This window comes from Mixophyes fleayi, chromosome 6 (assembly GCF_038048845.1).
Source record: "Mixophyes fleayi isolate aMixFle1 chromosome 6, aMixFle1.hap1, whole genome shotgun sequence".
Classification (NCBI taxonomy): domain Eukaryota; kingdom Metazoa; phylum Chordata; class Amphibia; order Anura; family Limnodynastidae; genus Mixophyes; species Mixophyes fleayi.
The window spans coordinates 10,092,560-10,105,802 of NC_134407.1; the positions used below are offsets into that span (position 1 = coordinate 10,092,560).

Below are 13,243 nucleotides of genomic sequence, written 5' to 3' on the forward strand. Positions count from 1 at the left end.
CAACAGTACTTTTATTATTTACCGATACTCCAGAATAAAAATACAGTTTAAAAAAATACCAGATTGGTTTAACACACACCCAGTTGAATCCCAGTTGCTTGGCCCAATTTTCTTCCCATCTACCAGTGTGGTAGGAATCTGCTCCAGCAGGCACACCAAGCTTTCGGACTCATGGGGTGATGCGCTCAGGAAGCGTGAGCAAGCTCTAGTCCAGCAGAAGACAAAAACTCCAATGCATGGATCCTCCAACACTGCGACCTCTGCACTCTGTTATTTACTCTCCTCTCTGCACCACCTGTCCCAGGGCTGGGTCCCTCCAGTTAGATTTCCTACAAAAAGACTAGCCCATGAGTGGATTTAGATATATCACCTCCTCAGGTATGTGGTAGCTGTCACAAGGGGCTGTACCATCTCATACCAATACACTCCCTGACTCCCTGCTGATTTAACTCCAAGGTGTCTAGCTGACCCCAACCTGAAATAAAGGGAGAGAAAGGAGGTAGGGAGGAATACAGCTACAGCCCCCTCACCTGTATCCTGGAACCGGACCACCCTTGATCCTTACCCATAACCCACCTTGCCACCTTTAAGAAAAAATATATACATTTAATCCTGACATAATTATTTAAAACATACTTGCCAACTCTCCCGGAATGACTGGGAGACTACCAAATTCTGGGTAGGTTTCCCGGACTTCAGGGAGAGCTGGCAATTCTCCTGCTTCTGGCCACTTGCTAGTGAAGTGGACATATTTTGGGCCTCCATGATGCGATCCTCCATGCATAATCATCATCAACATTTATTTATATAGCGCCAGCAAATTCCGTAGCGCTGTACAATTGGGGAAAAACATTAATAAGACAATACTGGGTAATACATACAGACAGAGAGGTCATTTTGGCCCACCCCCTAGTGCTAAATTGATTCATTTGTGTCATTGCACCACGGCAGAGGGGGGGGGGGGGATGATGCCCTGCACCCTCACGTCCACCTGCCCTTCGAGACTCCCGGAGGCCAACAACTTAAAAACATGCTCAAAAACATTTCCCACCAAGCATATAAGAGTCCCCCATTATTTATGTATATGAGTACATATCTAAATTAGAGTTTTATATATATATATATATATATATATATATATATATATACATATATATGTGTGTGTGTATATATATATATATATATATATATATATATATACATATATATGTGTGTGTGTATATATATATATATATATATATATATATATATATGTGTATTTCATAGCACCACCATACATAAGCACACCACGATTGCACAGGAAAATTTATAAACACTGCTACCCCCAAGTTAAGGGCCACTGTCCTCTGTTTTTTTTCAAATCGGTGTTTATTTGTAGGTAAGGTATCCTGGTTGCTGGGGTTGTGGTACTCAGAAAAAAAAAACCCAACCCGTTAGCTGACACCGGTTAAATGTGACTTGTGAGAAAAACACAATGATTATGTAAAAACATTGTATGCAGCTACTACAAGCACAAGCAGTATGTTCTCGAGGAATTAAATGAAATCATGGCCATATAATTGGACATATTGGGCCTGATTCATTACGGAAAGTAAAACAAAAAATGCACCAGTCCTGACGTGGTAGAACAAGCATTGTTTTTTCTCTAGCAAGTCATATATAGTTTTTGTAAATGGTCACACTCATAAGCTCTTAGCCCTACCCCTTTCCAAATTGTATCAAAGGGGGCGCAAGAAATAAAATGTCACGTTCACCTTGCTTTATAGGTATGACCCACTTCCAAAGATTTAAAACACAAAGTATATTTGTAATGATCCCCTACTCTACAGAGCCAGCCCTTCCCATGTAACCCCCCCCCCCCCTATCACAGTCCCACTCAGCCAGATATCATCATAATCCCAAAGAGAGCTGCCCTACAAGATAAGTATTATGCAACCTGTAGCCCTCTGGTCGCCCCAGCATGCCTGCTATGCATTCTCCCCCCAGCAAGTATTATTATAAATGCTCTACTCACAACAGCCCTCTCCTGATCCCGCAGTCTTGGGGGAGCGTGCCTGGTCACTGTGGTCTGAAATATCCCTAGCAGCTATCAGACAGCGATGCCCACTCATTGTGAGTCACTCAGACTCAGACATATGAGGCTGCACTCAGTCTCATTCAGGTGAGGCCGAGCACCAGATGTCAGAGGAGCGAGTGCCGAGTCCTTATTGAAGGAGCTCAGCATGCGAAGTAACAGAGGCGCTTGGGGCGCTGCAGCACATGACCATTTATGGTCTATGTGGCACTTGTTGGGTTTGTGAGAACAACTGTGGGCCCACCGGCCTTGCAGAACATAGCTGCTGCGGAAAAAGCTGCAGACTGAAGGCTCCACTGGTTCCCCCACTATTCCTGAATTCAGATCCCTTTCATTCTGAGGGCCTCAGTTTTTAAAAAAGAGTTAGGGCAATCCAGTCCTCAGCAGACCCTATGCAGGAGCCTAGGTCACCTAGCGTGATGATCTGGCCCTTCAACTCTATAGTACATAAACGCGTCTCTAAAGCAATACACAGAAAGGGAGGATGTACTAAGGTCCAGGTGTAGCGCGAGTGTTTCAGTTGTGTGATTGATGTACCACTGGTGAGTGCTCCTACTGGACAATGGTGACTTCAGATCAGCGTTCACAGTGATGAAAGAAATGCACTCTAATCATTTCCGCATAATTATCAATTCCACATAAAATGAACGGCAAGATGAGGGAACTAGGAATACAAATGGAGTGTAAGTGACTGAAGGAGATGAGGCATGGAGCAGTGATAGAGGACATGATGGAGAGGAGAGGTGTGTGCTATTATAGGACGTTCTGAGTTTTTGTAATATCACAGTTTGAAGTAAATAGAAATTACAGAGCAGCTGGTGTTGGGTAACCCACAAACCGGATTCCTTCTGTTACTCTGTACTTGTCACCATATTGATCCTGCTGGTGCTGGAGGAATATCTATGAAGTAACAAGCATTGGATCTGTAAATGTTGCTATAGTTGAAAGTGACTGGAGCCAGTCCCTATTCTACTCTGAGAGACAAGGAGCCTGATTCGTTAAGGCACGCAAAACAAATGTAATGTGATTTTTTTTAAAACGCACATGAAACGGGTATACACTTGTTCGTATTCAACAAGGAGCAAATGTGAAGATATGTCTGGTGATGAATGGTCAAGGTACGCTCTGCTCTAGTAGACAGGACACGTCCAATCATCATCAACATCACCATTTATTTATATAGCGCCACTGATTCCGCAGCGCTGTACAGAGAACTCACTCACATCAGTCCCTGCCCCATTGAAGCTTACAGTCTAAATTCCCTAACATGCACACACACAGACAGAGAGAGACTAGGGTCAATTTTGATAGCACCAAACAACCTACTAGTATGGGGAGTGTGGGAGGAAACCGAAGCACCCGGAGGAAACCCACGCAAACACGGGGAGAACATACAGATTATCCTTATCCTTACAGATAAGGCCATGGTCGGGAATTGAACTCATGACCCAAGTGCTGTAAGGCAAAAGTGCTAACCACTTAGTCCCTGTGCTGCCCATAATATGTGTCCAATACACATGAGTATATATAGAGTCACAAAAGAACGCTTAGAAAAAAACCTTTTAAATTAATGTCATCTGTTAATAATATAGTCATTAATGACAAAACATTAAACAATAAAAAAGTAGGTTTTTTTACTCATGAAAAACATTTAATAGGATGTATTTAATGTCTACTGTACATAAAAAATATTTTTACAGTTGCCCCCATTTACAAGCACATGTTCTAGCACGAATACTCAGCCATCATAACTAGTAATCGGCACTTAGATCTGACTTGTAGCTGGTGCAGTCATTGAGGACATGAAAGTTTAAAAAACAAACAGAAAAACACTGGTCGTAAAAGTACTTTTGTGATGTTCAGCTGTCCAAAATGCTACTAGGCGAAGGCACAGTGTCCTCTGAAAAGTATTATAATTTAACGGATAGATTAAGAATATAAAGTTATTTCCAGCAACACGGCTGCGGTACAGAAATGTATTTGCCTCAGGACATGAAGTTGTTAATTAAGTCTGGCTAATAAAATTATTTTTAATATTTTTCGTTTGGGCTCAAACACAGGGGTATGGAAAATCAATTCTGATTAAAAACCTTGCTTTTAACAGAAGATTAGAAGCCCCCCTGCAGGATGAATTGATTGATTATTCCCAGACAACATAGTTGCATTTTACCAAGAGATAGCACTTCCGAACATTGCAGCCAGCAGCAAAACTTTTTGCCACAAAGTACTTGTGTGTTCAGGTCTATTGACTTATGTTATTTTTTGGGACTATTGGCAGCAATTTTAGAATGTGCAGCGATGCAAAGGTATTTTGAATACTATTATACAGTACCAACACTCAGTGTCAGGCAGCTGCTGCAAAAGCTAATATAATGCAGGCATGATTTCAAATATAGTTTCACTACTGTATAAATCACTGGTCAGACTGCTTCTCAAATATGGGGTAGATTGCTGCCTTTGGGTACTTGGTTTGTTTGGAATTAAAACACTTTAATGGTGACGTTATTAATATTTACATATATATTCAAGGTCGATACAAAGATTTTTTTAAATATACTTTTCCCAGGACTGTTGAGATGAAAGATGTTTTTACCATGAACGTAGAAAGAGGTATTTCTATTAAGAGGGACAAGGCTGTGGAATTCTCTAAGAGGGAGGTGGTGATAGCAGGTTCACTAATTGGATTTAAACGTGGATTAGATGCCTTTCATGCAGGAAATGTCCTTTGTGTCTATATTTAGTAAATAGCATAGCTGGGATGAATGATCCAGGAAATTAATGTGATTGCCATTAAGGGGTCAGAAAGGATTTAACTCCTCCTGTAAGATTAAATTGGAAGCTGTCTTGCTGGGAGTTTGTTTTGCATTTTTAATAATTAATTTACTAATAATTAAACTTGATGGGGTTCAGTCTTACATTAAAGGTAACCATACCTCCCAAAAGTCATAATTCTAAAAGGGGTGGGGGTTACAAGAAAGTGGAAAGGTGCTTAGTCAGGAAGTGGGTGTGGTTTGGTGGATTGGGCGGGGTTTAGTACAGGGTTTCCCAAACCCAGTCCTCAGGGCTCCCCAACAGTTCAGGTTTTCTGGATCACATGTGACATAATTAGGACCACCTGTGGATCTGTTACAATGTGTCAGTCAGTAATGAATACACCTGTGCTCCAGCAAGGAGATATGGAAAACCTGCACTGTTGGGGAGCCCTGAGAACTGGGTTTGGGAAACCCTGGTTTAGTGAATGATTTAGGCTGGTTCGAGGGCCGGACTTATTCGGTCCCGATTTTGCCTGGATAACACAATGGTAGGAATTCAATTAGCCATAAAGTGTCTCCATAACATCCATGAGACACTTCGCAGTAGAAATTTGACAGAAATCCACTAATTTTTATGGAGTGTGAGCAGAGATTTTTACCATAATTGCCGGCAATTGAATTCCCCCCAATGAGCCTCATTCAATGCAATAGCTTTCATTTATGTTTGTCCATCTCTCACATTCAGAGGAGTATGTTTAAATTTTGATTTTGGGAACCACCAAAATTATTATTATCTCTTTAGGACTTAGGAGCGCTCCCTTCATACATTTCAACTTTTACATTTTTCCTCCTAAAATACTGCTCTGTCCACCAGCCTCATGTATATCTTCAATTAATTGTGTATATTATTATTAACATTTATATTTATATAATGCTTGAATATTCTGTAGATCTAAATGGGAACAGCATAGTAATAAAACGAGACTGGGTATTAGACAGAGAGGTAAGAGGGTGAGATACATTGGGAATGACTTTCTTACATGTGTCACTGTTGCTCCTTTAGATCTGGCCAGGCCAACCTGTGGCTCTTCAAGTGTTGTGAAACTACAAGTCCCATGCCCTGCCAGCTATCGGCTAGCTATCAACTGGCAAAGCATGCTGGGGCTTGTATTTTCACAACACCTGGAAGGTCTCAGGTTGGACAGGCCTGCTTTAGATGTTTTATTACATGTGTATAAATTTGTTCTAAGATAGAAAGTGCATCTGGAAGGAGGAATAGCGTGAGCCGAGGACGGTTATTCATCACCTCTGAGGCTTTGTCAACATCAAGCTTTCTTGTGCATCTGCATCCCTTTGAGCAGCACCGTGGCATAGTGGAGTCATGTGTTCGACTCCAACCAGTTCCCCATCTGTGGGGAATTTGCATGTTCTCCTTGTGTTTGCAATGGGTTTACTTGAATTCTTGTGAATTTCTGAATTTTTGTACCAATTCGACAAGCTGATTCAATAAGCGATTTGTGGACAGTTTAAGCATTCTAACATGGATTATATCTGAATGATGATGGCAGCTAGATGGGTATAAAAATTCTGAAGAATATGTTTATTGAACATTGGCCATTTGTGTTTGCGTGTAACTTGATTTCTACATGTCTTGTGTTCTGCTCCCAGACCTATGGCCACTATACCGAAGAACTCTCTCAATTTGCCCGTAAAGAAGCTGTTCGATTACTGCAGGAAAAGCAGGAAAAGCAAAGAGTGAAAGCGACCAAACCCCCTGATGTTCAGAGCCAGTGTTACTCCAAGTGTCACGGTGAGAAATATTTCACTTACCACAACAGATTCACAATTCATAGTTCACAGTCGTCTGCTAACCCTGTCCATGCAAACACTAAAAAATGCTTGCAATTTGATGGTGGAAATTTAATTTGCATAAAGACATTATTCTTCATTCTGAAAAAATGTATGTGTAGATGACATTATTTAATGCTAATGATTAAGAAACTGTTATAACATTTTAACTTACTTGTATGGCAACTATCATGACAAAGTCAATAAAATATGTTTTTGGCTGTGAAAAACAAATAACTTTGCTGATAGGCTTCCATTAAAAATGATAAAACCTTGAAAATTGCATACAGTTTTGTCTACTGACCTCCCTTGCTCCAGCCTCTTCTTATTTTCAGTATTTCACCCTTAGTAACAGTGCCATAGTTTCATTTTACAGTGTGTGTTTCCCATTTTCCCCTTTCTTCCTTTCTATCACCCAGAATGGCTTGGCGTGATATAAAGAACAGATAACTGTACCCGTATTATCATAGCTGCAAGTCTTGACACAATTGTGTAGTCTGATAAATTCCCACCGCTCACACCAACCCAAAGGGACGGATTGTAAAAAATAACTGCTATGGAGATTCCGTGAGTGCAGTCACCAGGCTCCCATTTTCAACCTCTCTCTCTCTATAGACATCTTCCCTTCTACCTTTGAACAAGTGCTCATCACTCCCATTGTCAATAAACCATCTCTCAACCCTGCCTCTCTCTCAAGCTACCACCCCATATCCCTACTACCATTCCTTTACAAACTCTTGAACTGCTAGTCTACAACCGTTTAACACAATTTCTATCCATTCACTCCCTCCTTGATCCCTTATAATAAAGCTTAATCCTCTCCACTCCACCAAGGTGAATAATGATCTAGTTTTGGTAAAGTCTAAGGACCACTTCTCATTGCTCTTGCTCCTTGACCTCTATGTCGTTTTTGACACAGTTGACCATCCACTCCTTCTTGACACCCTTCATTCCCTTGGCCTTTGTGGCACTGTCCTTTTCTGGTTTACCTCCTATCTCTCAGATTGTTCCTTCAGTGTCTCTTCCTCTGGTGCCTGCTCCCCTCATGTCGCTCTGTCTTTTGGGGTTCCCCAAGGCTCTGTTCTTTGCCCATTATTTTTCTCTCTTTATACTCCTTCTCTCTTGGTGAACTTTTCTGTTCCTTTGACCTCCAATATCACCTCTATGGCGATGCACCTCTAATCTACCTTTCCTGCCCTGACCTCTCTCCTTCCCTCTCTCCTGTGTGTCCTATTGCCTCTCTGCCATCTCCACCTGGATGGCTGGACGCAACCACAAGCTCAATAAATAAAAAACTGAGGTTAGCATCTTTCCACCACCTAGTATTACATCCCCTCCTCTGATCACCCTTAAGGTTGGTGATGTTGTCCTCTCCCCTGTTCTCCACGTATGCTGCCTGGTGGTCATCATTGACTTCGTTCTCAATTTCACTCCCCACATTCAGTCCATTGGCCATTCCTGTTGTCTCCACCTTACCAACATTGCCAAGATTCGCACTTTCCTCTCCCGGGATGCCAACAAGACCATCATCCATGCTCTTGTCATCTCCTGTCTTGATTATTGCAATCGTCTCCTCTCTGGCTTGCCTAATAAATGTCTGTCTCTCCTAAAATATGTGCTGAATGCAGTGTCACGACTAATCCTCCTCTCCCAATGGTCTTCCGCTATGCCTCTCTGCAAAATTCTTCATTGTCTCCCCATTCTCTCCAGAACACAATTCAAGTTTCTTACCCTCACTTATAAAGCCCTCTTTAATGCTTCCCCCTCCTACATCTCCAACCTTGACAAGAAATATTCCCTACTCGCCCCCTAAGACAATACCCCCCTCATGCTCCACCTGCCCTTTTCACTCTACCTCTGTCATCTCTGTTTACTAAAGTAATCCTCTTAATGTTAACTATCACAAGTTTGGTCCTCTCTACCTCCTGTCTCCTCAACCTCTTTGTAATGTTTCCTTTTTTCTCGTTGGGTCTTCTTACGTAGTTGCTTTTTCTATAGTCTCTTGTATTGATTTTTACTGATTCTATTGTCCGTTACTTATCTCTAATTTCTCTGTTTATCTTTTGTTAATTGCGTGGCGCTTTGGATTCTGTGGCGACATATAAATAAAAAAGATGGGGGTCCATAGTATAAATGAACACACTTTAGGAGGTACTTGATAAATATTGGGGATACCTGCTATGTAAAAATGGTTGCGAAACCCTAATAGAATACAACAGGATGTTATAAATGAATTTCATGGGATGCAGGAATGTGTATAAATTGCCCATATGGGTCCATTGACCAAGGTTTGAATGAAGCAGAAACACACCCCATAAGGTAATATCAGTATGACTAGAGCAAGGGACATATACACATGAATATTTGGTACAATGCAGGGAGAATGCAGAAGCATAGATGTAAGAAAAATAGTACTATATATATATATATATATTCACCACCTCTGGACTTTTTCACATTTTGTTGTGTTGCAATAGGAAACTGTGATGTATTTATTTAATTTTTTTCCTACTAATCAATACAAAGTACTTGATGATATGTAAAGAAAAAAATAATACAGCCATTTGTCAAAATTAATTATGAACGAAAAACTGAAAAAAAAGTGATTGCATTAGTATTTACCCCACCATGTTCAATACTCGGTAGAACCACCTTTGACAGCAATTATAGCTCTGAGTCCCAATGGGCAAGTGTTTATCAGTTTTGCACAACTAGACACTGAAATTTTAGTCCACTTTTCTTGGCAACATTGCTCAAGCTCCAACAGGTTGGATGGTGATTGTTGGTGGATGACAGTTTTTAAATGCTGCCATTGATGCTCAGTTGGATTGAGATCTGGACTTTGATTAGGAGACTTCAGGGCATTATTTTTTTTTGGTGGTAAGACAATCTACTGTGGCTTTTGCTTTGGGTCACTTGACATGTTGTAAGTCAAATCTTCCTCCAAGTCCAAGCGCTCTTGTAGACTGCAGCAGGTTTTCCTCCCGGATTTTTCTGTACTTTGCTCTGTCCATTTTTGCCCTCTATTTTAATGAGATGTAGGGATGGTCTTTTCAATGTGATGTGCAGGGTTAGGCTGGCGCCAAGCATAGGACTTAGAATTGAGGCTGAAAAGTTACATTTTGGACTCATCAAACCATAGAATCCTCCTCCACATGCTAATTTTCCTGATTGATACTTCTCAATGACATTGTCAGTGGCATCTGTTTGGAATGTTCTTTTGTCTTAATTTTTTAGTCTTTTCTTGGAAATGCAGTAACTACCTGGGGGAGGTCACAGGGACAGGTGTATTTATGCTGTAATCATATAACACACCTTAATTGCATACAGGTGGACTCCAATAAACTACTAATGTGATTTGTGAAAAAGTTGATTTCTTCAGAGGAAATCTAGTATAGACACAGCAAGGGGGGAAATACTAATGCTTTTTTCAATTTTATCGTTCACAATTAATTTAGACAAATTTTGGACAAATGGTTGGATTAAATTTTTTCCGGATATCATCAAGTACTTTCTGTTCATTAGTTGGAATAGATTTCAATTAAATTCATCATGGTTCCATATTGTAACACAGCAAAATGTGAAAAAGTCCAAAGGGGTTGTCACGAACACCCAGCCTGTCTAAGATACAGCAATCTGAACAGTTGGCCGTGACTTGCGTCACCTTAGTCACTTAGCAATGAATAGACCTTTTCTGCTACCACAAAGGATTTATTATGCTGTCCTTACGGTCACCAAAACCACTAATTAATGTTTCACACTTAAATCACATACACATGTAGCATGAGCCTCCCTGGGCTTCGTAAAATCACAAAGAATCAAAGAGAACACGCTAGATTAAATGTATTTAATCTGAAAAATGTTTCCAAGGTTTAGTTACAAAAAAGTTAATAATAAGACATACAATAAGTTGCACAAATAAGTTTCAAAATAAGAACTAAAACCAGAGTCACTACTTACTAGTTGAGACTTGGCGTGTGTGAGGGAACACAATTGAGCAAGATGGGACATTTCAGTCTTGATAGACCCCCTCCTGGAAATGCACACTGTAATGTCTCAAGCAGAAGATTTTAAACCCTTCTTACAGACTCTTCACCCCTACCTTAGAATTACATTTTCCATTAAGTCAGATTGATTCACAAAATGGCACTGACCTTTCAGCCATTAGATATACTACATAATCGTCACAGGGGTGAATACCTTTTATAGCCCTTGTATGTCTCGTGCAGTCCTCCCTGCAAACCTGGGGTGTATTTCTGCTCTGTTCATCTCCTTGTGACCAGAACACATCTCAGACCGAGGAGAAATATAGAGAATCGCCCGTGTTCATTTTTTGCACATATTAGGCTATTTTTCTTCACATTGTTGCTAAACCCCTTCTTGTTTTGCAAAATTTTTGCACAAGATACAATATGAACCACGTCCATGCACCTAGTTAGCATTTAGCTAGATATCCCCCAAATCCTCCCATAAGTAGGAGCAAAGAACTGAAGTTTTTAATAATATTCCTTTTTGTGTGTTTCCGTGTCTCCGTTGAGCTCTTGTGCCTTATACTGTTTTACTGTCTTTCAGCCTGTGTGCAACGGGTAAAGAAATATTTCATCAAGAAGTTGGGAGAAGACTGGATCTTCCTTGTTCTACTTGGGCTGGTCATGGCGTTGGTTAGCTGGAGTATGGATTATGCCAGTGCAAAAAGTTTACAGGGTAACCCCTCTTTCTACCTGCTTATTGTGAACATTTGTTGGTTCTATTGCTTTATAGTGACATGTCTCTAGTCTGTTAGCTATGGAAGGAAACACTGGCATGTCACATATTTTTGCATGCATTAAGACTTAATACATGCAAAAATTACTTAATGATTAAATAATTTGAATGCAATAAAGTATTTTGCTGCACTATTGCTGTTGATATCTTGCAATTGACCCAATATCGCAACTGTTGTGACCTGAACACTATGAGGATGTCCGATAAAGATCCAATGGAATTAATTTGGATCATTATTGGGCTCTATTGCTATCCATGCTGCTATCTTCTAATTGGGCTAATAAACCCCAGCCATGCTGAGATCCCTCTGCCCAGTGAGTGGACAGTTTTTTGGTCATCTTTTAATAGTATTTATTTACCAACTGCTCCATACTCAGTTTGCTCAGCTTGTAACTATGAGTGTACCGCATGACGGTACCTTGCGGAATCTAACAGTATGAAATATGCCATTTAGAGATCATACTGGGGGTTATTTTCCCTGGGGTACATTAATACTCGTTTATAAACATTGCATTTTGATGCAAACGTGCATTGAACCACAGCAACTAGACATCTGCTTTCAGTCCCTGAATTGCGGTAGAGAGATAAAAGCTATCTTCTGATTGGTCGATGTGGTTAAGTGCACATTATCTTGCAAAAGGACAGATTAAATGAAATGCATAATAATAAACAATGATACTAATAATAAACGCATATACTCAGGTGTGTTTCGGCTTGTCATCCTGTTCTAGGTCTCTCTTTCTCTCTTTTTCCCAGCATACAGGTGGATGTATCAGGGCACGTCTCATAATGTCTGGTTCCAGTATATGGCCTGGGTAACCTATCCTCTTGTCCTGATTCTATTTGCTGCAGTCTTCTGCCACATAGTGTCTCCACAGGCCATAGGTAGGTGGGTCATACTGCTGACCTTCTGTCTACTGATGTGTATGCCTGATATTCACAGGACCCTGCAGACATCACCATTGTGTTGTTATTAAGACATCTCATAAAGCTGCTTGTGAATTTTGTTAATGTGGTTCCATCTTTGGGTATCTCTTGAAGGCAACGCCTCTGGTCTCTCCTCATAAGTAAATAACAGATGGAGTGTTTCTGAGATAGAGCTGCTTTGTGGCCAGTTGGGGTAACTGGAGACTAGGTCAGTTGCTTCTAGATGCTACATTTATCCCTAACATTATCTTGGTGTGAGTCACTTAGTGAGCTAAGAGAGGGGTTATCCATCGTACAGCTACTACTTGTCAGCCAGTCACATGTGTGTCCCTGTGTGACCTTCTACTCCCACCTCTCAGTTTATACACACAGTCATCATCTAAGGTGCATCTCACAGAGAACATCTACTCCTTGCAGTAATAAGATGGCTGTGAGGAATGGACCTATTCACAGTACAAAGGTGGCTGTGTCTTGGGAGTGTCCCTATCATTGTTAATTTTGTTTGATCGGGGTCATCGCACCTACTGAATCATTTTTTTAAAACTGGGTGCATATGGACAAGCAGAAGGCTTGGCTACAACAATCTGTGGCCAATAATCATCATCATCACCATTTATTTATATAGCGCCACCAATTCCGCAGCACTGGACAGAGAATATTTGTCATTTACATCAGTCCCTGCCCTATTGGAACTCAAGGTCTGAATTCCCTAACACACACACACACACACACACACACAAACACACACATACACAAACCAACACACACACACACACACTAGTGTTAATTTTGTCAGCAGCCAATTAACCTACCAGTATGTTTTTAGAGTGTGGGAGGAAACTGGAGCACCCGGAGGAAACCCACGCAAACACAGGGA

The 13,243-nt window shown here is 40.7% G+C and overlaps 1 protein-coding gene across 1 annotated transcript in view; it reads left to right on the top strand.

The window, feature by feature from the left end:
- The window catches only part of CLCN1 (chloride voltage-gated channel 1), a 72,628-nt gene that overhangs the window by 12,092 nt on the left and 47,293 nt on the right, over positions 1 to 13,243 (top strand). Inside the window, exons 2-4 of the mRNA XM_075215747.1 lie at positions 6,496 to 6,637; positions 11,248 to 11,379; positions 12,196 to 12,324. Of these exons, the coding sequence (XP_075071848.1) occupies positions 6,496 to 6,637; positions 11,248 to 11,379; positions 12,196 to 12,324 (403 nt within the window). The remainder of the gene's footprint in view (positions 1 to 6,495; positions 6,638 to 11,247; positions 11,380 to 12,195; positions 12,325 to 13,243) is intronic.